This window comes from Thermomyces lanuginosus, assembly GCF_041956635.1.
Source record: "Thermomyces lanuginosus strain ATCC 200065 unplaced genomic scaffold VTN49scaffold_27, whole genome shotgun sequence".
Classification (NCBI taxonomy): domain Eukaryota; kingdom Fungi; phylum Ascomycota; class Eurotiomycetes; order Eurotiales; family Trichocomaceae; genus Thermomyces; species Thermomyces lanuginosus.
The window spans coordinates 83,797-108,247 of NW_027192361.1; the positions used below are offsets into that span (position 1 = coordinate 83,797).

General features: G+C 52.5%; 10 protein-coding genes across 10 annotated transcripts; 4 read left to right on the forward strand and 6 right to left on the reverse strand.

Moving 5' to 3' along the window:
• Window positions 1–217: 217 nt before the first annotated feature.
• Window positions 218–1,477, forward strand: VTN49DRAFT_2230 (uncharacterized protein; the record flags this gene model as incomplete). Its single annotated transcript, XM_069409933.1, has 5 exons — window positions 218–422; window positions 522–1,047; window positions 1,108–1,134; window positions 1,188–1,235; window positions 1,288–1,477. 5 exons carry the CDS (start codon window positions 218–220, stop codon window positions 1,475–1,477), a joined length of 996 nt encoding a protein of 331 aa, XP_069268788.1.
• A 151-nt stretch (window positions 1,478–1,628) lies between these two features.
• Window positions 1,629–3,119, reverse strand: VTN49DRAFT_2231 (uncharacterized protein; the record flags this gene model as incomplete). Its single annotated transcript, XM_069409934.1, has 1 exon — window positions 1,629–3,119. The coding sequence occupies one exon, from the start codon at window positions 3,117–3,119 to the stop codon at window positions 1,629–1,631; it is 1,491 nt and encodes a 496-aa protein (XP_069268789.1).
• Window positions 3,120–4,034: 915 nt separating this feature from the next.
• On the forward strand, window positions 4,035–4,308 carry VTN49DRAFT_2232 (uncharacterized protein; the record flags this gene model as incomplete). Its single annotated transcript, XM_069409935.1, has 2 exons — window positions 4,035–4,128; window positions 4,190–4,308. The coding sequence occupies 2 exons, from the start codon at window positions 4,035–4,037 to the stop codon at window positions 4,306–4,308; spliced, it is 213 nt and encodes a 70-aa protein (XP_069268790.1).
• A 319-nt stretch (window positions 4,309–4,627) lies between these two features.
• VTN49DRAFT_2233 (uncharacterized protein) lies at window positions 4,628–5,706 on the reverse strand (the record flags this gene model as incomplete). The annotated part of the gene is made up of 6 exons (XM_069409936.1): window positions 4,628–4,690; window positions 4,751–5,238; window positions 5,301–5,378; window positions 5,447–5,481; window positions 5,546–5,617; window positions 5,693–5,706. The coding sequence occupies 6 exons, from the start codon at window positions 5,704–5,706 to the stop codon at window positions 4,628–4,630; spliced, it is 750 nt and encodes a 249-aa protein (XP_069268791.1).
• A 2,752-nt stretch (window positions 5,707–8,458) lies between these two features.
• Window positions 8,459–10,002, forward strand: VTN49DRAFT_2234 (uncharacterized protein; the record flags this gene model as incomplete). Its single annotated transcript, XM_069409937.1, has 3 exons — window positions 8,459–8,599; window positions 8,660–9,051; window positions 9,138–10,002. The coding sequence occupies 3 exons, from the start codon at window positions 8,459–8,461 to the stop codon at window positions 10,000–10,002; spliced, it is 1,398 nt and encodes a 465-aa protein (XP_069268792.1).
• Window positions 10,003–10,348: 346 nt separating this feature from the next.
• On the forward strand, window positions 10,349–11,906 carry VTN49DRAFT_2235 (uncharacterized protein; the record flags this gene model as incomplete). The annotated part of the gene is made up of 3 exons (XM_069409938.1): window positions 10,349–10,489; window positions 10,557–10,942; window positions 11,012–11,906. 3 exons carry the CDS (start codon window positions 10,349–10,351, stop codon window positions 11,904–11,906), a joined length of 1,422 nt encoding a protein of 473 aa, XP_069268793.1.
• Window positions 11,907–14,691: 2,785 nt separating this feature from the next.
• VTN49DRAFT_2236 (uncharacterized protein) lies at window positions 14,692–16,869 on the reverse strand (the record flags this gene model as incomplete). Its single annotated transcript, XM_069409939.1, has 3 exons — window positions 14,692–15,679; window positions 15,738–16,083; window positions 16,143–16,869. The coding sequence occupies 3 exons, from the start codon at window positions 16,867–16,869 to the stop codon at window positions 14,692–14,694; spliced, it is 2,061 nt and encodes a 686-aa protein (XP_069268794.1).
• A 1,179-nt stretch (window positions 16,870–18,048) lies between these two features.
• Window positions 18,049–19,352, reverse strand: VTN49DRAFT_2237 (uncharacterized protein; the record flags this gene model as incomplete). Its single annotated transcript, XM_069409940.1, has 5 exons — window positions 18,049–18,929; window positions 18,981–19,022; window positions 19,078–19,137; window positions 19,189–19,216; window positions 19,278–19,352. The coding sequence occupies 5 exons, from the start codon at window positions 19,350–19,352 to the stop codon at window positions 18,049–18,051; spliced, it is 1,086 nt and encodes a 361-aa protein (XP_069268795.1).
• Window positions 19,353–19,952: 600 nt separating this feature from the next.
• On the reverse strand, window positions 19,953–20,975 carry VTN49DRAFT_2238 (uncharacterized protein; the record flags this gene model as incomplete). Its single annotated transcript, XM_069409941.1, has 1 exon — window positions 19,953–20,975. One exon carries the CDS (start codon window positions 20,973–20,975, stop codon window positions 19,953–19,955), a length of 1,023 nt encoding a protein of 340 aa, XP_069268796.1.
• Window positions 20,976–22,017: 1,042 nt separating this feature from the next.
• VTN49DRAFT_2239 (uncharacterized protein) lies at window positions 22,018–24,202 on the reverse strand (the record flags this gene model as incomplete). Its single annotated transcript, XM_069409942.1, has 3 exons — window positions 22,018–22,087; window positions 22,142–24,009; window positions 24,089–24,202. The coding sequence occupies 3 exons, from the start codon at window positions 24,200–24,202 to the stop codon at window positions 22,018–22,020; spliced, it is 2,052 nt and encodes a 683-aa protein (XP_069268797.1).
• Window positions 24,203–24,451: the final 249 nt, after the last annotated feature.

Consider the following 24,451-nt stretch of genomic DNA (forward strand, 5'->3'; position numbering starts at 1 on the left):
CTTCCCGTGGAGTCGTGGGCCTTAGGCGATTATCAACCAGGCCAAGCCGATGGCTGAGTAGGTAGCATACGTATATGAGTATATCAGGTTTCTGGTCCCTCAACGTCCATTCAAAAAAGGCCGAAACATGGTCGACTGGATTCGATCGCATCGAATACACGCAATTAGGTGTCCGCAGCCTTCTTTGGTCTGATAGCCGATTATTCCACGACGAACTATGGCCCGGATCCACTGCACAGAAGTCAACCTCTTTTGTCCTGTCGAGGCCACCACGTTAGGTTATTACCCGAACCTCGGCGCAAATGCGTTCTTCTGCGCGGCGTTTGGGCTCTGCGCCGTCGGGACAATTGTGATTGGTATCTGGAAACGAACATGGACGTTTGCGACGGTGGTGGGCGCGGGGCTGATTCTGGAGACTGTCGGTGCGTCTTTGCTTTGCCCTAACTCTCGGTGTAGTTCTTGTAGGGGAAACAGAAGGAGCTGACGGGACGGGCAAATTTAACGCCCGAGGGTCAATAAAGGCTATGCGAGCCGCATCCAAATGTACTACAACCCCTGGTCTGACTCCTTCAAAACACAACTCGTCTGCATCATCCTCGCGCCGACGCTGCTCTGCGCAGGCATCTACCTGACCCTCAAGCATGTAGCGCGGGTAGTCGGGCCGACACTGTCACGCATTCGTCCGCGCCTCTATCCGTGGATTTTCCTACCCTTTGACATCTTTTGTCTCTGCCTGCAAGCCATCGGCGGTGGGATCGATGCCGCCGCAACGGCTAACCCTGATGATGTGAACTTTCGGATGCTGGATGCCGGAAACGGCATCATCATCGCAGGTATTGTCCTGCAGGTCGTCAATCTCGCGGTGTTTGGCGCCTTGTCAGCGGATTTCTTTTACGCAGCGTGGAAGCATTTCCGCTCTACATCGCCGGCGGCCTCTGGTGAGGATGAGGATCCGGGACGCCAGATTTGGACTTCGAGGCGTTTCCGCATCTTTTGCTCGTCGATTGCGGCGGCGTATGTTGGGATTTTGGCGCGGTGCATTTATCGGTATGCTCCAATTGTTTCAGATGGTGATCCGTAGGGTTAGTGCTGACTGATGTTTAACAGAATTGCCGAAATGGCTGGCGGATGGGGGTATGCTAATCCTCTGCAAGACATGAATCAACAAGTCACTAACCTTAGGGCAGGAACCCTATCATGCGCGACGAGATCTCATACATTGTTCTCGAAGCAACGTAAGTTTACCCCGACTTCCAACTGTTCGGAGCTCTACTAACGGGAGCTTAGATTGGTTCTCTATGCCTCCATCCTCCTTACGGTCTTTGCTCCTGGCCTGTTCTTCCCCGAAATGGGCTCGGGATCCTCGTTGAAACCCTTAGAGAAACAGACAGATCAAGAGTCCGTGTCGAGGAATGAGAACGAGAACGCCACGGAGAGCGAAACCACTCCCGGCGTTGAGGGGACGAAGCGTCAATGATAATGACTTTTTCCTGGATAAAAAGCTTGTTTTGGGTTTGTTTCGGTTACTTATATAGACTTGCATACAGTGATGTCGTTTATACAATTTCTATTCAGCCAACCCCCCCTACAAATCCTGCTCCATTAAACTAGATGCCAAAAATTATCTCTCAAATACTCTCTGTAAATCGGCTGCTTCGACTCCCGTCATGCCGCGACAGGCTCCGGCCCAGTGCATCTGGTCGAGCAAACGACGATGACGGTGACAGCGATGACGGTGCTGGCGGCGCTGGTGGCAGGTCCACGACGTCCCGCGACTCTTCGACGTAGTCGTCGTCGTGGGAGGACCCTGCGTCGGAACCTGTTCTGCCTCCGTTCCCGTTTCCAGTCCGGGCAAACCCTGCCGGCGAGCGTGGCGAAACCGGGCTGGCGGCCGCTGCATCGAGATTCTGACCCTTGAGCTCCGGGATGACTTCGTCCTCTACGCCGTCGCCGTACCCGTCGCCGCCAGTACGCAGGGCCGGCGGGATTTTTCGCCCGGAGATCTTCTGAAAGCCGCGCTCCGCAGGCGCGGGTGCCGCTGCGTCCCTTGTTGATGACAGGCCTAGCCGTCGCATGAATGCCGGGATTAGCGGCGTGTCGCTCGCCCGATGCGATGCCATCTCCGCGGACCTCGCCGCCGGTTCTATGCCGTGGTCGACAGCCCGTTTTCTGCGCCATCGAATGAAGAGAAAGATTAGGATTAAGACCAGGGAAAGTCCAGCTACCCCACCCACGACTCCCCCGACCACCTTGCCAACGTCGACTCCTCCCCCAGGCGTGCTGTCTGCATCACCACCGATGGACGTTGCGGAATTGCCATTGGTACTGGCTGTTGTATAGCCTGTCTCAGCAGCTGTATGAGGACGTGTGCTGGAAGGAAAGGATATTGATGTCGACGTTAGTTGCGTAGTAGAGATGGATGTTGCTAATTTCGTTGATGTAGTGCTGCTGTCAGATTCACTTGGTGTTTCAGACGTAGTGCTGCTGCTTGACCCGGGCGATGTCGCAGATACAGTGCTGCTGTTTGACTTGGCTGACGTCGCAGATGTGGTGCTACTGCTAGACTCATCGGATGGAGTCCGAATCCCAGTCGGCGCTTGATCAGGCTGCGACACCAACGAAATTGTCTCTGTATCTGGTTCCGATGCGGACGTTGGTTCTGGAGGATCGATCATAGTCCGCACATCTGATGGAGGCTGCAATGGTTGAACTGTATTCTGTTCCGTTGCTGACTCGTCCTCTGGTGGACGACGCGGATTTGGGACAGCAGTCTCAGTCTGGGCCGGCACGGTGATCAGCCCATACAGAGGATCTGACACTGTGGCCGGCAGGGTTGGAAGAGTGTACTCGGTGACCAGCGACTTGCCACTCTCCACTGCTACCTTGAACATTGTGACTACGTCGGTGGCCGTGAGCGTTGGGACGTCATCCCTACGGTGGATATTCTGTTGCGAGTCATCGCGTGTAACTGCGCCAGCCCTCTGTCCCTCAACAGCCTGCAAGTTAGTGGCATCGGACCGATCGTCATTCCGGGCAACCAGGGTAACAGTGGTGGTCCTCGAGCGCACCGCGGCGCTGAGGTGACGATGAAGCCTCCCATGGTGATGATGGTGTGTCATTCTCGGTTCCCCTTCTCGTCAATTCGCCTCTCAGAACCTGGCGGCGGGTGATCGAACAAGAATCAGCATCCACAGGCGACACGTTCCGGATACAAGCTTCCAACAACGGTTTCCGACGATAATCAATTGCTGCTGACGTCCAAACTAACAATGCATGAAGACTCGGCCGGGAGCCAAGAATCGGTGTATCTGCCGGGTTCGCACGATGAATTGGAAGAAAAGAACGGAAAACCAAGGATCGAACTGAGGCTCCCAAAGGAGAAAATAGGATGGAATCACGACAAGCGATGGTGATTGAGTTTAAGGAGCGAACGTCACGCCGGTCCTGGACCACGGCTGACTGGGAAATCTAGCAGCGGATGATCAGTCAGATTGGGGATCTCGATGCTACGAGCAGATGCATACCGGGGTGGCCACGAACAGTTTTCAAAGGAGAGTAAGAAGGAAAAGAAAGAAAAGCAAAGCCGGCGAAGGGGTTCAAGGGCCGATTAGCAGGCCATCTTGACCATCTGCAGTCGGGGACTACAGATAAACTACAAGATGGAGGAGGGAAAAAGAAAAAAAGATCGAAGTCACGCTAGCCAGGAACCGAAGGAGAGCGCGTTCGGCAGTTGGTCAGGTTCTGGGGGCGAATTGTCGGGCTGATTCGATGGCAGTCGATGGTTGGTTTGTCCACCGAACACTTCAACACGGAGTGCATGCAGACGCACAAGATGGTCCCGATCTACACTCTGAAGTTGGGCTTCAATTCACGCTGAATTTCTATTCTCTCCTACGGACTATTGCCTTCTGCCTTTCTCGTACTCCAGCGGAACAAACAACGAAGCAGATCGCGTGACTCTACTAGTTTCGAAACCAAGAAAATCCCCCTTCCTGAGTCCAAATTCTAGTAATTCTAGAGCCTTGATTCCCGGCATGATTGGGCAGAAAACGCAAGGGCTCTTCCCTCACTCGGAGGCCAATCACCACAGCGGCCCGGCACTGACCAATCGCCAAGCACGGCCCGACCGTACGCTAATCCCAATCAAGATCATCCTTTTTTGTACCTGACGCTAAACTCAAACAAGAAGGCTATTTTGGTTTCTGCTTTGTCTTGTCCGACGATCCTCTGCGTCACACCGCTTCACTTGCCTGGGCACCTGCAGTGGACGTCGATCGTCGATCAGCGCTGGGTCGGCCGCCGCCATAATCACAATGAAGTCGGACAAGAACAATACATTGCATCTGTAGTGATTCTACCAGAGGAATAACTGTTCTTCAACGAATTGGAGCAAGGACTGGGCCTAGAACAAGTCTCCATGCTCACCCGCTTTTATCATTACGGTATCAACAACGTCCAAGGCAAACACATCTTCGTCAGCTTCATACAAGGAAGAAGGAAACCAAAGGGCAACGATAAACGAGTGAAGGTATCACGTCTTCTGTAACGATATTTGCGAAGCTGTCGAAGGAAGAAAGGGACAAATCGCCGGGTATTGAAAAAAAAAGAAACGTTGCTCGCTTGGGAATCAGAATGTCTCCAGCTCTTCTCCCGCTCCGGCTTCAGCCTCTGGCGGGATCTCGAAGCCCTCCTGAAAAGTTATGGTTAGCCACCAAAGCGGGAAAAAAGAAGGGTTATAAGGAGGACTTACTTCGGTCGAGTACAGGATCGTTTGAATGTGCTTAACCAATGAATCTTCGTCTTTCTCCAGCTCTGGATCCGCCTCGACCGCACTCTGCAATAGCAGCTCAATGTCCCGCAGCTTCGCAAAGTAAAAGTCCCGTTCCTTCTCTAACCCAGCGATTGCTTCCTTCTGGGCAGCGATTTCTTGTTGCAATGCGGCAACAGTGGCACTGTTAGCGGAGGCACCGCCCGCGGCAACTCGTGGCCGCGCGGCCCCTGTCGGCGTGGTACCTCCGCGGCGTGCAGTACTGGACGCGGCGCGCGGGGCGCCGCCACTCGCCGGCGGGGGAGCACCAGAACCCTTGCGACGCCCAACGGCGTCATAGTCACCACCGGGGTAGTGTTGGTCCCAATATTTCTTGACCCATTGAAGGAACTCGAGGTTATCTTGCATGCGGCACTTGACTAGTTGCTCGACCGGAACGGGCTTGTCGATACCGTGTTTCGTGAAGGTGTCTATGTCGATCGGCGCATGGTTAATTCTAGCCGAACCAAAAGCACGAGTGGCAGCAACGCACTTTGAAGGATCTTGAAATTTTGTAGGTAGGCATATTCGGTATTTACGTTGAATTTGACTCGAGACATCGGTACGTCCACTGAGTAGGGGTGGTTCTCGGTTAGATGAGATCCTTTTAGAAAAGTCGGCGCACGCGCTGCCACTTACTGAAGATGGAGTCAAAAATCTGGCAGAAAACGGCACTGCATCACACGCTACAGTTAGCAAGACATAGTCAAGTCATGTGTTCCTTCTCGATCTTCATACCCTGTGCCGCATTGCTCAACCTTCGTAAGGTTGAGCTGCAGCAGGCTGTTCACCCATGCTACGAGCTCCTGTCTGAATGCAGGCGTCAGCACATCAGCTCTCTGCAACACGTCTGCAGTAAACTCCAAGTCCAAAAAAACCACGAACCTTGACTCGGTCATGGCGGGGTATTATTATGCAGGGGCAGCAGCGGAAAGAAGTAAGGGGGGATTGACACTGGATGCAGATGTCAGTTCCGAAAGCAGAAGTATCTAACAGTCGAGAACAGTTACCGGTGCTCCAAAGGATCACACGAGGACCCAAAGCAATTGAAGAGGAAAGTCCAGTTGAACGGTGCAGGTTTGTTTGGACGCAACAGAAACAGTACAAATTGCCAAGCGCCAAAATCGATGGCCCAATCACCGCCGTTGATCCATGGCGAACCATGGAGGGAGGATTAGTATGCTTAGTCATACTCTTTTTTTTCGCCTTCGCTTTCATGACCCTCACACGAATCTATCCTTGCATTGTATCTCCAGAGTACTAGCATGTACTTGCAGTAGGAAGGTGCAATTGTCGGTAATCATCTGGACTTTAATGCTCACTTTTCGCGCAAGGAATGAAGTTTAAACAAATGTTTCGATTCGAACCGACCTAACGAGTAACTGCAGATCAGCCTGCATTGAAGCAAGAACCGAGCAATTGTGAGCGCAGAAACGAGGAAGAATTGCAAAAATGCTTCTGTGGCAGATTGAGACGAGCATTTTTACTATGAAATTGTCGGCTCTTTCCCTCTCTCGCTCGTAGTTCGAGCCGTGCAGTATCTAGTTGGCATCGGCTTTGACTACGAAACAATGAACCATCTCCGAGAGTTGCAGACTTGTGGCTTGCTCTGCAGTCAAGAAGGTTTTCTTCCATTAAAAGAAGACTCAGTGCTCGAGCAACCCGAGCAATTCCAGTACGATTCCCACCGACTTGCCTACGTAATTCATGGCGAGGTCACGCATGTCGACGGACAAGTTCATAGTAGCGGATCTCGATTATAGACAGCGAACGATCTTGGAATGTATCCTGGGCTTCACATACGACAGATCAGGCCGCTTTCTAGCTATTTTGTTGCGGTCACTGTGAATAGCTAACAAGGTGATCCGTTCTTGTTGGTGCCATTTGACATTGCAAAGGTTGATGGCCGTTGGCAGAGCCATCAGGATGTGGAATCTAATCAAAATGGAGGAAACTGAAAACTGTATCCTTATCCACATCCTATCTTATTTGCAAAGATGCACTTGAAGAGCACATATGGTCGTAATGCTCCAAAATCAGACGATGCCTCTTCGTCAGACATCCACCGTTCTCCCTTGGCATTCCCGTCCTCAGACGGATCTTTCCCATCTGAGTTTGGGATCTATGTACAAGTAAGACCAGGGATAATAGCTCCTTCTCCAATCGCACGGATGTGCATTTCTGGCACTTTGGCGCAGCCCGAGAACGTGCTGATGGTATTCGAGATCAACAGGGACAAACATCCGATGTCGATGTCGTAGACAGAATGGGCTTTGGCCGGTGGGAACTGCTTAACCGCAAGACATTCCCCTTCTCTACGGCCAGGTCGACGTGTGTCCAGAAGAAAATGTATGCACAATGGCATCGCACTTATGACCGAAGTGATTATGTCACGAGGTACTCTCGTACGGCTATGCTGTTGACCAGCTGAGTGCCATATGGATCGACTGCGCCGAACCTATAAGCAACCTTGTTATACTCGGGCTTTGCGGTTCTCTTATCCCGGATATCTTCTACCTCTGGATGCCGCAGCCAAGGGGTTGCTGTCTACAACACCACAATTGGCACGGTAACCGTATCGGTACCAGCTGGACTCGCGGCAAGTTAACATCTGTAACTTGCTGGATGCTCGCTTGCCTCCACCCTCACGTCAGGGAAGCGAGGATGAGCTCCATGGACTTACCTTTGTACCCTCTGGCTACCGTGAGAGCGTTTGAACTGGCTGGCGTGGACGGTATACAAATCTGGTCCTTCAAACCCTTCTCTGAGCTCGGTGTCAAGTCTTCTGCCGCCATGAAAAAGAGTGGATAAATCGCGAAATCGGAGCCAGCGACTTAGCTGGATGGTGTCCAGTCCGAGTACGTGTACAGAGACAGTACATACTTCTCGCAGGGAACGATATTAAAACTACGATCGCCGTCTGCAGCTGCCAACTGGACGGCCGCTGCTCCCAACGCACCACTCACTAGTACTGCGTGTAGTAGTTACTTAGGTCGGTCTGAAATGTTTGGTCAAACAGCTACCTAACTCAGTTACATAACAAAATTTCACGTACCCGTAGATTGCTATGGCATACTTATGGGCAAGTTTCGCACTGCCTGCAGAATCGATTCGCCTAGCAGCTGATGGTCGTTCAGAATGGTGGGAATGTCTAGTTCGCTGTTTCAGCCTTTGCAGGCTGCAAATATCACTATGCAATTCAAGATGATCAGGCCAGACGTTCAGAATGCTTCAGAATCGGCGCATCTTTTCAAGTCAGATGCCACACAAGCTCCGTTCGAACGGTCCGGTGAACCTCCCTTCTTTGGGCTCTGTCCTTGGATGAAGATCAGCATGAGTTGGCCAATGACGAATCGCCTCCAAAGATTAGACTAAGCTAAAGCAAGGACGATACGAGGACGGGAATTGTTACTGTCCCACTGCTCGGAAAAATCAAGGCAATTGTTGATTGTTCAGTCGTGAGTAGTTTCGATATAAATACATTCTCGGCAGCAGAATAATACTCAATTCGATGCAGCCCATTCAGTGTAATCGAAACACCTCTTGGTCGCTGTCATTAGCGGGTATGTCTGCGTCAGTGTTTCGATTGGACGAGTATGGCTAACCATGGATCAAGTTGCATGAGAGCAAACTGCGACTGAGACAGGGAGAATGGGCCAGCAACGCGAAAATACCCTCGTGGCCGGTCGAAATCTGCATGAATACTATGACATTGTCGGCTCTCTTCCTCTTGAGCTTGTGATCCAGATCGTGTACCATCTAGATGAGGCCGACATTGTCCGGAGCCAGAGGGTGAGATTACTACTGTCGAAGTTCAAAGCCCTGATTCTTCAAGTTCCTGACAACGTGTAGGTCTCCAGACGATGGCGGGAGATATTCTCGTGCGACGAAATTATCAAGCGCGTTTTGTCCCGAACCCTTGCGGGCCTTGGAATAGTAGAGACTACGAATGTCACAGCCGCTGATACGGTGAGACACTTCCAGTGGCTCCATAATCTGCAGTTTGCACGACCGATGAAGAAAGTCTTTCTTCCCTGGCCAGATGGATGGATGGAATCGCCCTATCGGCTTGCGTACCACTCGCGCCGTCTCTGTTATGTCATCCAGAAGGACGGCTGTACCAAAGTCGCCATGCTGGATCTCGAGACTGGAAAGAAATCAATCTGGGACAGCGATTCTGGGGAGGCCATTCAAGACTTGGAGCTGTCTGATCGCTATTTGGTAGCGATCACGCACAGAACTAGGTAGGGCGGTGATCTGTTCTCGTCGGCAGTTTTTTTTTTTTTTTTTTTTTTGTTTTTTTGGTCAAACATTTGACTAATGTTGACAGATCCATTATAGTGTGGGATATACATACATCACAGAGGTGGTCAGGAAAACACGCTCCTGGTGTTATCCACAATATTGCCATTGAAAAGGACAAAGTCGTCATATTTCCATTTTCCTTCGAGGAGTCTGTCCCCTTCTGGGTGTGGGACTTGGGTGCGGATCATGTGTTGTCAATTGGCTCCTTCAACTCCGTGATATTCTGGCACATGGATGCAAGCGAGAATGTGTTGGTGGTATTTGAGATCAACCGGGACTACGAGCCGCCATTGGTACAGCAGACAAAATGGTCATTGAACGGTGGAGAGCAGCTTGACTGCAAAACATTTCCTCTCTCACTGGATGGTCGTTCTGTGTCCGGGAAGAATATATTCCGAGCATGGCATCGCACTTACGGCCGTAAGACAATCGCCCAGTTGAGCGTCAAAAAAGCTGGTGTCGCAATGCTCCTCACGTACGACCATGCGCTTGACCGGCTAAGCACCCGATGGATCAACTGTGGCGACCCTATAGACGACTATGACTTTTCAGGTCCTCGCATCCCTCTCTGTCCGCGCTTTTTTTACCGGTGGGCAACGTGGTGCGAAAGGATCGCAGTCTCCGACACTGCCACGGGTACGACGACTTTGCACCCGTACCAATTGGACACCCGAGAAGTCAGCGCGCGCAGGTCATTGAATGCGCGCCGGCCCCTACCGTTTTATTCGCCGAACGTTACTCGGATCGTGATGTCTTGCTTTGTGCCATTTTGGGACAATGAGGTGTTTGGCCTGGCTAGCGACGACGGGACACAGCTTTGGTTCTTCAATCCCGATTTCACGCCCGATCTCCCTTTCACGCAGCCACTTTCTTATCTAGGAGGCCAGTGAATTAATTGCGAAATGAGTAGATACTGGTAGATGCGACTGTGAGGCGAATATAATGCTGTTTGATTGGTAGCAACAAATAAAGGAACTCAGACTACGTTCGCAACGAATTGTGTACAGCAAATAGTAGGTATGGACAGATTCGGGTTTCTGACAAATACATTTGTCGGTGGAAATGCAATCCCCGATCCAATAAGAGCATCAATACGATCAAGAAATCCACCATGCACTTGGCTGAGTTGCTCATCTTCATCAGTGCGCCGTATACCCGGCTTCGACTCGACGTGGGGCCTTGGATTACCTAATGGCAGCTTAGATCGCATCGAAAGAAAGGTGTTGCAGCGAAAGAATGGAGGACAAAGGCAATCATGAGCTTGCCGCAGGTCGAGGCAAGCATGAGTACTTCGACATTGTCGGCGAATTGCCTCTTGAGCTGGTGATTCATGTAGTGGAGTACTTAGACGGAGCGGACATTGTCCGGAGCCAGAGGGTTCGGTCTCACATACATATGTCTCGTCGAGACTGTCATTGATTTGACTCCTGACAGCGCGTACTAGGTCTCCAAACGATGGCGTGCGATCTTCTCGTGCGACAGAATAACCGAGAGGGTATTGTCCCGAGCTCTTGACGCACTGGATATGGAATCCACAAATGTTACCACCACCGATGCGATAAAGTACATTCGATGGCTGCATAATTTGCAGACTGCTCGACCGGTGAAGAAGGTCTTCCTCCCTTGGCCAGATGGGTCAGTGGAAATATCCAATTCGATTGTATACCATTCGCGACGACTGTGCTACATAATACCCGGTGATAGCGAAAACAAGGTCGCGATGCTCGATCTGGAGACCGGAAAGAGATCGACCTGGACCTATACCGCCGACGAATATCTCGATTTCGTCTTGTTGTCTGATCGGTATCTTGTGATGGGCGTGGAGCGGGGGTAAGGGATGGCTTCGCCTCTGTGTCTACCTTGTCGGCACCATCTAACAGAAACGACGAATGTTCACAGGGTCATTGAAGCGTGGAATATACAGACATCGGAAAGATTGGCCTTAGAGGCATTTTGTTCTTACAACTTTATTACCGTCATAAAGGACAAAGTACTCTTTATTCCTACTCCGATTGAGCGCAGTCCTCTGCAAGTCTGGGTCTGGGACCTTCGAACGGATCGGCTTCAAAACATTTGCACCTTCACGTATCCCGTCCGTCTCGATACCATTCACCTAGACGCAGACGATAATGTGCTAGTGACCTTCGAGATCGACTGGGTTGAACATCCACCGTTGGTGCAGCAGACCAAATGGTCGTTGAGCGGCGGTGAGCTGCTAGACAGGAAAACATTTCAGCTCTCGCCAGCGAACCATCGTGTCCACGAGCACGATACCCGCGGACGGAACATTCGCTGGAATGCCACCCACAGCCACAAGGAGGTAACTGGAATGTGTTTCAAGGATCGTAATACCTCGATGATCCTTTCATACAATTATGCCACTGATCGGTTGAGTGTTCGATGGATCGCCTGCGCCGAGTCCATTAAACATAATGAAGTGCCAGGTCGTTGCATCTCTCTTACCTCGGACATCTCCTACCGCTGGGCACATTTGCACAAAGGGATTGCAATTCACAATGCCGCTACGGGTGTGGCAACTCTACATCTGTACCAGCTGGACAAGCGAGAAATCAGGGCCTGCAAGTTGCTGGACCCTCATGTGCGTAAGGAGCCGGGGAGAGTAGGCAGCTGGACAACCTGTTTTGACAGTCCAGCTAGCTTGAGGCCCTTTGGCGACCGTGAAGTGTTTGGTCTGGCAAGCGATGATGGCGTACAGCTCTGGTTTTTCAATCCCGATTTCGTTCCCGATCTTCCTTTCGCGGAGCCTTTTCTTGCCATGCAAGAGAGTGGATGATTCACGAAATCGAACCAGTTACCTTTTAATAGTCCAAGGACATGTATCGAGATTCGGCCTTGTGAGTAACGACAATGGTAAGCTCTAATACTATAGTAACCATCCATTATCAGCAAATTGGGCATCTTCCACTCTTCCGCCCGGCTGGCTGACCACTTGGTGAGCCTATCCATTTTTCTGGTTCGAACGTAACACGTAGTACGTCCAACTCTTTGCGAAGGTTTTGGCTGTTCAGCTGTCCGCAGGTCGGATCAAATTCGTGTAGTCACTACAGAATAGCACTGACGGGTAGGACTTATATGGACGTTTTCTAAATGGGCCTCCTGACTGGTAAGAATGTCTAAATGTCTGATTCAGCCTATACTAGACAGCAGATGCTATCTATGGGATTGGTGCAAAACGGATGGAGGGCCAGGACTCCTCAGAATCAACGAAAAATCTGCTTCATCCAATTCAGATGCCACAATTTATGAAATGACTGTATTTATCCTCTCAGGCCTTGTCTCCAAGCATAGAACTCCGTACTACAGTAGTAGCAGAAAATACCTGACTAATAGGTGATGATCGCCTCCAAGAAACCAATATATTAGGCTACAACTTCAATATCATCAGCTGAAAAACCTGACGAGTTTTTGAGAGCCTTTGCCAAAAGAAAAAAGGGCAAACAAGCTATTCTGGGGGCTCGTTGGTGAAGTATTGCCGGCAAAAATACAGATACTTCAACGCCTTCCTCAGCACATGCTGGCATGCTCACACTAATGCTTCGACTGGACGCGGTGGACTGGACTTAACTGCGGCTCAGATTACATACAGACAAGAGGAGTTGCGAAACGAAGAATGGAGGAGTAACGCAGACATGCGCTCGCAGTAGGCCGAGGCTGGCATGAATAGTTTGACATTATCGGCTTTCTGCCGCTGGAGCTTGTGGTTCAAGTCGCGGACTACTTAGACGGAGTTGACATTGTCCGCAACCAGAGGGTGTAATTTGTCACGCCCTTGTCAAACTCATGGGCCCCGATTTCTAACAGCACTTAGGTCTCCAAACGATGGCGTGCGATCTTCTCATGCGATGGAATTATGCGGAGTGTCCTGCCTCGAACGCTAAGGGCCCTGAACATGGAGGGCCACGAATGTTGCAACTGCCGATGCGATCAAGTATATCCGATGGCTACATAATGTGCAGTTTGCTCAACCTGTCAAGAAAGTCTATCTCCCGTGGCCAGAGGGACCGGTGAAAATGCGTGCCGCTAGATTCTTCCAGTGCAAGTCGCGCCGACTATGCTACTTGATACCTGATGATCACGATGACAAGGTTACCATATTAGACCTCGAGACCGGGGAAAAAAAACCGTCTATACTCTCGATGACTAGGTAGATTCCGTAGTACTCTTGAACCTGTCTGATCGCTATCTTGTTGTCGCCGTGGAGAGCAGGTAAGAGATTGCTTTGATCTTGCGCACACTGTCGGCACCGTCTTACACAACACTCACCCTTGAAATGTTGACAGATTCATAATAGCGTGGGACGTGCGCACACGGAAACAGAAATTAAAACGGCCCTGTCCTTTCTCTATCAAGCATATGGCCATTCAAAAGGACAAAGTCATTATATTACCCGTTTCTCTCGATAGCAATACCACCTCCATCTGGGTTTGGGATCTGCGTGAGGATCAAGTCCAGGAAATTGGTTCATTCACCTACCCCACTAGGGTGGATTTCTGGCACCTGGATTGCAGACGATAACGTGCTGGTGGTCTTCAAGATTGATCCCGACGAAGATCCGCCATTGGTGCTGCAAACCAAATGGGCGTTGACCAATGGAGGGCAGCTTGAAGGAAAACATTCCCCCTTGCACTGGCCGACTATTCCTATCGTTTGGACAGGGAACATTTCCAAAGTGTAATCCGTTGGTACGACACCTTTGGCCACAAGACAGTAACTGGATTGTGCCTTCCTATGAACCATCCTGTGTTTTTCTTCACATATGATTATACCACTGATCAGTTGAATCTCCGATGGGTCGATCGTGCTCAATCTGATAACGTGGCATTGAGTCACTTTTGTACTCAACTCGTCCCGGACATCGCCTACAGCTGGTCATTTCGAAGTAAGGGAATTGCTGTCCATAACACCACCACGGGTGTGGCAACGCTACGCCCGTACCCGCTGGACATACGGGAACCCTACGGTCGCAAAAAGCCACGGACCCAGCACGAGGCGATGAGAAGCGGGGACAGGTATATTACTCGTTACCATCTCCCGGACTTTCATAACTTTGACAATTGTGAGGTGTTTGCGATTGCTGGAGACAATGGTGCACAGCTTTGGTTTTTCAATCCCGATTTCGTGCCCGGTGTTCCTTTTGCGGAGTCGTTTCTTGCCATAGAAGAGAGTGGATGATCCAGTTTAACCTATCCATTTGGACAATTTGGAGGGTCAGTAGAAGTCCCTAGGGAAACAGGGATTGGCAGAAGGCAAAGGCCACAGGTATGTCGAATCACGGGAGAGGAAGAGAGACGACCCAGAAGTCGGTGAGTATAATCTAGTGTGCATTGTCTAGATTCTAGTCTTGAGGCTCTAAGAAGATGGCTTTCTATAAGAAAAAACAGCTCGGAAAAAAAGAGCAAGAAGAGACCCAACTCTATAAACCAAAACAGCACCCTATGGCCATGCGAAAATATATCCCACAGAGAAAGAAAATAGCGGGCACACCAACCAGCCGCTAACCTATATGCAACCCAAAATCCCAAAAAAAAAAAAAAAAAAAAAAAAAAAACAAATACCTGTTACGCCTCTTCCAACAACTCGATTCCATCAAGCCCATACCCAAAATCCATAATCACTGTCCGCGAGTCCTGGCTGGTGGCCACGATTCGTCGGTAGTCCGATTTTGCGCTGAGCATCCAGCTCGTGGTCCAGCCAGGGAGGTCGATAGTTAATTCTCCCGTATCTGCGTCGAAGACTTTGACACTCATGTCATAGCTGCCGCTGACGATCCGCCGGTTGATGCTATCCAGGTAGAGTGAGCGGACCAGCCCGCTGTGACCCTTGAGCTCGCCGATTAGCTCGCCTGTGTTGGCGTCGAACTGGTAGATGACCTGGTCGTTGCCCCCAGCCAGGATGGTGCGCGCGTCGTCGCTGAACTCGACGCAGGCGAGGCCGCGGTCCCGGCCGGCGAATTCGCGAATGCAGAGTCCGGAGGTGATGTTCCACAGTTTGGCAATCCCGTCGCCGCTGGCGGACACCACAAGATCACCGCGCAACTGGACAGCGTTGACGGGACCGCGATGGCCTAGCAGTTTCTTGACCAGTTCGCCGGTGTGTCGGTCCCAGACACAGATTGTTGTGTCCTTGGAACAGGAGACAATATATCGATCATCGAAACAAACATCCAGAACGCCAGCTTTGTGGCCAACCAGACGCCGGATGGGCTTATAGTCGTCCTTAACATCCCAAACAATGCATGTATGGTCAGAGGACCCAGTAACCATGATCTCGTCATCGTATTGCAAGCATAGAATCGACGCGTTATGATACTCGGGCGACCGCGGAGCGCAGCTGGCCACGTCAGAGGGGCCCTGAACCTGCGGGCAAATTGCCAACATGGGAGCGCTGCCACTGGCCGGCGGAGTGATGGCGGTCGGTGGGACGGTTCCTGGGCCGCTGCTGGGCGCATCATTGGGATTAGCACCGATGATCTTGAGACATGGCCAGGGGTAATGCGCATCCCATATCCGGATTGTCCGATCACGAGACCCTGTGATGATCTTCTTCCTGCAGTACTAGAGGTTAGTACTGTTTGGCGACGACATCAGCATTAGAGGCTACGCACTCGTCGAATTGGACACAGTAGACACTGTCCGTGTGGCCCTGGAGGTAGATGGCAGCTGCCTTTCCGTCCCTCCATCGACGCTCCAAGGCCTGGCGGATCAAGAATATCCTCTTCCAATCTTGATTCGGCAGAGTTTTACCCAAACCTGCTGAGTGGACCTTTGACTTTGCTTTAGACGGGGGGACTCTCGACCCAAACTCCCGACGATAGACATGTCTCCAAACATGGCGCGAGGACGCGGCTTTGTGCCATGCTCGTGACACCGCCTCGGTCCGCATGAGCGACTCAGGGTCGAGGTACGACAAGATTTGTGCCATGATTTCAGGGGGAAAGAAGACCACAGGATCTGAACGACCGATATTAGCTCCCATTTCGACTATCAATATGGACCTGAAGACGACGTACCTGTACGAACAACGGCAAGGTCCGCATCAGACGAATCCGAACGCTCGCGAAGATCAATTCCAATCCCACTCTCCGAATCCCGTTCCGGCCGATCATAGAACTTGGAGTCTGTGCGAGACGACACTCGCTCGGCATTGAACATTTCGTTCTGAGCAGCAGCCGCTGCCCGAGCAGCCGCACCCGCGGACAAGTCGACAACTGGAGCGCCAAGACCCATGACAGAGGAAATCTTGCCAGCACTCGTCAACGGAGCATGGAGACTTTGCAGGGCAGACAGCGACGGCCGACGACTGATGCTGGAGTGTATCCTCGAGCCACCCTGCAAGCGCTGCGCACCCTCAACTCCGAGCGGCTGACCATGGTCTCTATGGTCTTGTGTCTCATGCGAATGACGGAGATTACCCTTGGACGACTTCTTGCGAATGGTCACCGATAAACGACGACCGAGGGCCCGCAACCCGTCGACACCATGGCGAATGTTGGAGAAGCTCTTCGTCGGGCGATGCTTCACGAGGGGCTCCGGAAACGCACTAGTCTCTTCGAGAACCGGTTCGTTATGGCCATTGTCCTCGGCGTAGAATCCATTGCTTGTATCCCGCTGCAACTCCGACCATGCAGCGGGTGCATTATCCAACAATTCTCCAGCCGTGGCAGTTCTCGGACGGACGCGAAACAGCATCGAGGCTCGCCGCCTCGCCGGACGGTGTGACGTGTGCTCGGAGGACATAGCCGTTCTATATGGGTTGAATACCACAGCCTTCCAACTCCTTAGGAAGAAGCAGTCTGCAAGCAGATGGTAACGGACACTGAGGTCACAATGAGAGGGTTTTGAGGCGTCAATGTCGACCAGAACGATATACTAAGACGAACGGGACTGCTAAGTAGCAGCCAGATTTCAGGGAGCAGGCTCCGTGGGGACTAGAATGAATTCATAGTGCTACCCAAGATATGCCCTGCGACTCTCTTCAGAACAGAGGAAATCACAGGGCTAGACTTGAGACAGTAATAACATACAAGAGAAAAATGAGAGAAAAGATTGGCAAAAACGAGCGACGCTGTTTACTATAAGGCCAGAGGCGAGAAAAACTTCAGGGTCTGAAGAAAAAAAAAAAATTACGCCAACTCTATTGACAACAGAGCCAAGGGGCAAACCACGTCGGTGGCGAGTTCATTGACCGCTCCTGCTTTGCCCAGACCAACGCATGGTATGCCAAATCACCAATTCATGTCCACATAGCATGTCTATTCGAAAGACACCCTTTTTTTTCTCTTCAATAACCGTCTCATCTTCCCCAAATGGACCTCCGCTCTCCCTGTTATTCACTGTCGATGGGAGATTTTCTCCGAATCACGTGCATGTGATTGCCCCTGGGGTAAATTCCCATTTATGGTTTAGTCTGGCGGTCTGACCGAGATGTCCGTTTCGCTGTTCTTGGCACTGCGCTTGCCGTTTCCGGTACTCATAGTTCTGGACTTCGGGAATCCAGTTGACACGAGAACCTTGGGCAAGCAAAACTTGTTTTACCGTGTCGGGAGTCATTTTACTTTCGGCTTGGTTAGATGGAATCTGCTGATCCTCTGCAGGGTAGTAGTGATACTACTCTCAGGTTGGACTTCAACTTGTCGCAATGTACGACTATTAAATTTAGACTTTGGCAATCTACTAGAAGCTGAAGATGATTGACGAATCGGTATTGGTCGAATATCGGCAGAGAATAAGATGCACAGGCTGGCGTTGAGGAATCAATCGGCCCGAGACCGGCGCTGGGTACCTTGCAGACACCGTTGCGTACCTTGCATGATATTTCAGAACTTCCATTCCCTCGGATTAGATTGGATCAACAAGAGTCAATTCATAATCATCGCTTTCTACTCGTTGCCATAACTATATATACTATATGCTACTCTAATTGCCAAACGCCTTGTCATACTCTGTCAGCGTAAACCGATACCGCACATCGCCCTTCTTCATGCGCAGCATCGCCTGCTTAAGATTCTCCTCGTTAATGGGGAGCTCCTCGACCCACGTCTTGAGGCCCTTCTCGGCGGCCAGCTCGAGCATTTGCAGCATCTCACGGCGGCTGCCGAGGTGGCTGGCACCAATGAGGACACCGTTGCCAATCAGATTTTGAGCCTTGATCGTCTGACCCTCTTCCTCGGGAAGACCGACGCTGACCCATCGGCCGTGGACGTCCATCATGGAGAGGTACTTGCTCAGGTCGAAGTTCTTGGACGAGTTGGCGCAATTGACGATCAGGTCGAAGGAGAAGCGGTGCTCCTTCTCCCAGCCCTCTTCGCAGGTGGCGATGAAGCCGTCAGCGCCGAGCTTGCGCGCATCAGCTTCCTTGGCCCGCGTCCGCGAGATGGCCCAGGTTTCGGCGCCAAGGGCCTTGGCGAACATGATAGCCAGGTGGCCGATACCGCCCATGCCGACGACGCCAACCTTCTTGCCGGGGCCGGCGCCATTGCGGACCAACGGGGAGAACGCAGTGATACCGGCGCAGAGCATCGGTGCCGCGATCTTAGTGTCGAGCTTATCAGGGATGGGGAACACCCAGTGCTCATGTGCCCGCACGTGCGACGAGTAGCCGCCCTGGCTGACGACGCCGGTGTTGGGCCACTTGGAGCCATACGTGTTGATGATGATGTTGGGGCAGTAGGTCTCGTTATCGTTCTTGCATTGCTTGCACTCGCCGCACGAGTACACCTGTGCGCCGACGCCGACGCGCTGGCCGACCTTGACGTTGGTCACCTTGGGGCCGACTCTGACGGCTTTGCCAATGATTTCTGCAATCCTTAGTCTCCGTTGAATGGATCGAGCCGGGAGGAGAAACTTACCATGGCCGACGCAGAGTGGGAAGTTCTGGCTCCCCCAACCGCCTGCGAGTCGCATGTCAGTGATCGTTTGTCGGCGTATTTCTTTGTCGTGCCATACCGCTAATGGTGTGGACATCACTGCCGCAGATGCCGCAAGCCTCGACTTGGATATCGACGTCTGCACATTGTCAGCGTCCGGTTCACTACTTCAATCGCGACTGGACTGTACCGTGGTCTTCAAACGGCTTCAACTTGAACTATCATTCTATCAGCTTCGCTGCCTTTCCAAACAGCAGATGCGCGCGCGAACAAACATACCGAACGCTTGTGGAAAGTAGTCCAGGTTTCCGGTCCATCGACCATGAAACCAGTCGCTTCGTCAGGGTAGGGCATCTTGAAGACTGTTCTCTGCGATCAAAACTCCAAACGAAAGGGAAGAAATTCACGGTTACATCTGTTCACAACATGAGCCCCTCGTCTCGGTCTTAAATACCCCGTGCCGAGGGAGGCCCTCCCCCGCAGGAACAGAAAAATTTGCCCGAGGACTCATGACGGGGAACCGAGAGGCGGGGCGGCAATATCCTGGAAATCTTGCTCTAGATGGTCTTGGTAGTGGGCCACGATATGCCCTGTGCAGGGGAGTTTTATCGGTGATTGCGCCGGAGATCTTCTGGGTGGAGGGAAAGCCGAGCAAGTCAGTGGCCAACGGAGACTCGGAGTGGACTGGTCCGGCCAGTGAACTCCCTGTTCGCATGATCCCGAAGCGGATGGGATTGGCATGTTCTGAAATTGAAATTTCATTTCTCGACTCCTAATAATATCCTATTCATCCCGCGAACTGTCACTATAGATAGTGGGACTGAGTCGGGTTCATGGAGGGTGCCGTTTTTACCCGTCGGAAAAGAACAACAACTCCGCCTATACCCGCATAAGTATACACCAGTTGACTGGTAATCCATTTACAATTGTTCCAACCTATGTACAATCTAGAACTCAACTCGCAGAAAAATCTGGCAGACTATTCTCCACCGCCATCATCTCCTGCAGTTTATCCTGGAGCTCCCGCACCGCGGCATCGTCCAAACGACGGAGGGGCGGGCGAGGGTACCCACCGTAGCCAAAGAACGCCTGAAGGATCTGCTTCGTTCCGGGGATGAGCACCTTGCTGAGCACTCCATCGCCATCGGCGAGAATCTTCTGCAGTCGGTACGCCTCGGCGAGTTTGCCCTCGCTCCAGAGGTTGAACACCTGCACGCACGTGCGCGGCGCGACGTTTGCAGTACCGACGATGGTGGCCGAACCACCAGAGATGAGACACTGAAGCGTAAAGTCGGCGATACCGCCGAAAGCGACGTAAGGATGGTTAGCGGTAGACTTGGTGGGATGGTTCGGCGACGGCGTCTGATCCAGCGGGAACGGGGACGGAGGGGTGATAGCTTTCAGAGCCCGAGCCACACGCGTCAACTTGCCCGTATTCGCGCACGTAAACTTCGTGCCCACGATATTCGGATGCTGGGAGATGCGAATGATAAGGTCGGAATCCATATCAATTCCCGCGACAACCCCCGGGTAATTATAAATAATCACCGGCAGCGGTGAACCCTCGGCCACTCCCGTGAAGAAATCATACAGTGATTCCTCGCTACCCACCGCGTACCGATAGTAACTGGGCGGCAAGACGAGCACATACTCTGCCCCCGCTTCGGCGGCGTCCCTTGCGAGCTCGACACTACCGCGCACACTCTGGTCGCTGGCCCCCGCGATGATGGGGACATTCCGGAACCCGGCGGCGTCAAGCGCGGCGCGTGTCTCGCGGATGACAGTCTGGCGTTCTGCGCGACTCAGATGCACGGCCTCGCCGTTGGAGCCCATGGCGACAATGCCAACGACTCCTGCGCGAGCCAGACGCACGGCATGCTTGCGGATGGTTGGGGTATCGAGCTCGTCCGTGTCCGGGTGGAAAAAGGTCACGGTTGGGCAGTAGACGCCGGGGCGAAGAGGGGTTCGTTGACTCATCTTTATTTTTTTTTTTTTCTTCTCTCCAAATCCAGCTATGCTCTTTAAAAAAAAAAAAATCTTGAATTGTATGGGGAACTATCATTCTAGATATAACATGCACCATGACGAGTATAGAGAATATACTTCGGAATGAAAGCCGAACCGGGGTCCCCCAAAATTTCCGAACACGGCGCATCTGATTGGGTGAGCTGTGCCAGATCCACCAATCAGATGCAAACTCCCCCCCCGGTAAAAGTTCGATCTAGCAGAGTGGGGGGAAGCCGGGGAAGGAAAAAAAAAAAAAGGTCGAAGCCGACGGGCCGACGGGTTCAGGGCGGATAATTTTGTGCCTGAGTCCCATCGCAAGATCATACCCTCGAAAACAAGATGAATATGGGGTAGAGCTGGGGAAACGATCAAGTTGGAATGAGACATGCCAAAGACATGTGGAATTGTGAATTGACTGTGTCAACCCCAGAAATGAAGAATCTTTTTAAGCCCAGCAATAGACCCACACAGCATGCAGGAAAAGCTGTAAGGTACAGAGTTCATGAGACCAGGTGCATAACGGTGGCGCTTCTAGATCAGACTCGACGGTCGAAACGGGTTCATTTGCTTGACGGTTGTCAATGCGGGATATTGTTGTTCTGCGACGAGTACGGCATCTTGGACTGAATTCGACCGAGCACGAAACTTGCTGTCGAAAACGGGACAAGGGAATTGAAGCCGAGCGCTGGTTGTGGCCACATTCCATTGTTGATCTTGGGTCCCTGAATGAGTCAGAGTGATTTTGGGAATGCATACGAATACGAGAATAGCCAGCCAGACACTGTCGCTGTTGAAATGTATCAGTCTGATAACGCAATAATTCTACATCCAGTAATCAATGCAAGCCAATCCATCCACTTGGTCCGTGATATTCCATACATGTCCCAGTTCAAAAGACTTTCCCGTATGCGCCGAGATCTGATCAACGCCATGATAAAAACAATACCCCTCTCCATCCATGCATTACTGCGTTCGTTAATGCAAATCTTTCTTTTCCTTTCGGATAGTTACGTCACGACGTCGCACTCGCCCGAGCGGCATTGCTCAGTTGGCGATGATAGGACCCAATTGGTTGGAATCCCCTAATCGAAACATTAGTTGCATGTGAAGATAAGAAGATGGCGACCTCTGCGTACCTTGCTAAATCAAAGCCCTCTTCCTCGCCGTCCTCGTCAAGATCACGGCGGTCTGAATTCTCTCCATCCAAGTCCTCCCGCTTGATCTGAGGCATCGACTGGTTACTCTTGCTGGGACTCCCCAGGTTCGGCGGTGGCGGACTACTGCTCGGCATCAGGCCATCCCCCTTCAGAGGGCTCATGTCTGGCACCAGCCGCGCAGGAGTGCTGCCAATGTCGGCGAATTTCCAGAACTGCGCCGGCGAGCTCATCGGCATGAACTTGGATGGGATCTGCGCCGTGCTGGGTGGCGGCAGCCGCGGCTGCTGTCGCTGCGGCGCCGGCGTGATCATCGACGACTGGCCCTCGTCGTAGTACGACGATGACAGGACGGGGGGGGATCCCGCGGCATTGTCGGACAGTCCGTACGCCCGGTTTTGAGCACCAGAATCCTGCTGCTGTGTCCGCGTCGGCAGAGGCGTCTGGTCGTTATTATTATTCGTGTTGTTTTCTGCATGGTTCTCGGATCGCTCGGCGCCGCTAGGTCCTGCCCGCGACCCCCTCTCCGGAGTATATGCCTCAACAGGCGCCACAGAGAACGAATTGTACGTTGGTGAGGTCGCTGTTGCCGTCGTTGATGCCGCCTGCGGAGAAGACGTCTTGGGCGCCAAAGAAGAGCCGGCCGCCCGTCCATTGGTGGTTTTGCGGGATGACGTTGGCGACCCGCGGGCGGCCGGGGACGACGGCGCAGACGAGTTCGTCTTGCGCAGATACTTCTTCAAGTATTCCTGTCGGTGCTCCGGTGCGATGCGCCATTTCATCCCCTTGCCGGGCTCGTCCGTTCGGCGCGGGACCTTCTGAAACGCCTTGTTGAGAGAGAGGTTGTGTCGGATCGAGTTTTGCCAGCCAGTCTGCGCGTGGCGGTAGAATGCATACTTGTCCATGATCCACCGGTAAATGTTGCTCAGCGTCAGCATTTCCTCTTCACTGGAGAAGATTGCTTGCGCGATCATCGTCGCATAGCTGTACGGCGGCTTGAGATCTTTAGCTGAGTCGTGACTGTAGTCAATCTCCTCTGTGCTCTCCATCATCATGCCCCGGTTGTAGAGTGGCGACTGCTTCGAGCCAGGTCTCGATCCCGGTGCCTCCGGCGTCCGCGGTGGCGGGGTTACTTGTCTCCGAACAGATCGCTGCGGCGTCGGCGCCGATGACTGTTTCAAATGATGATGGGCCGGGTGACCGTGGCGCGCATAATCCCACGCGGGCTCGCCGTTGGCCAGACGCTGCGCCCGCTCGATAAAGGCGGGGTGAATATTTGGGGGCTTGTCTGGCGTGATGAAGATCATTTGTGTGTTGGCAATTTCAATGATATCGCCGCAGTTCAGCACTGACTCGGAACCCCGCTTGAGCATGACATTGTTTACCCGGACGCCATTGCGGCCGTTGACACGGATGACCCACGCGCCCGTCTCCTCACTATCAAACGCAATCTCGGCATGCAGGCGCGACACGAACTTGCTGGGGCCGAGGTCGATGTGAATCTCCGGGAGAGCGCGGGCAGCAATGGTGACTGGGCTCGACTGTTCATCGAGCTTCTGCTCGCGGTCCGGCGGGCGACCAATATTGACATGCAGCGTCTTCACATAATAGGTCCAGTCTCGGCCGGCAATCTTCGCATAAGCTCGAATGCTCTGCTTGTTCTCGGTCTTGGCGTTGGAGTGCTCCCGCGCGACATTCACCTCCTCCGGCGAGACGTTGAGCGACGCGACGACGGCATCGACGAGGTCCTGGCTGGCCGACGCATCGTTTTCTGGCGAGGATTGGTCCGGCTCGTCGGGGTCCGACTCGGGCGTCTTGACTCGATGGGCGGCTGACGCGTGCGATTCGATCTGGGAGGGGTTTTCCGTCCATCAGCCTTGCCATCACATCGAAAATGCACGTGGAAAGGGATACAGAAGCGACACTTACCCTGCGCCGTTTGTTCGACGGACGGCTGGGCGACGAGTCGGGCCCGTCCGCATCGGTCGTGTCTTCTAGCTGGGGATCGCGGCGTCGCGTGCGACGGCGACTGGAAGGCGGCATTGTTGCGGCCAAGTCCGTCGCGATCACGGAGCGTGGGACAGTGCCGATGGCGAGAACAGAGCACGAAGCGCGACTTGCAAACTCGGTAGTGTCAAGAAGGGGCGTTGTTTCGAAGAGGTTGGCGTCTTTGTTGTGGGTTTTCTGCGGGAATTCGAAGAACGCAAGGTGGAACTGGAAATAAGTGACGTTTTTACCCAGGAGAGTTAGTCCAATCGAAGCGGATGCAGAAACGGCGCGAACAGGCTGGGA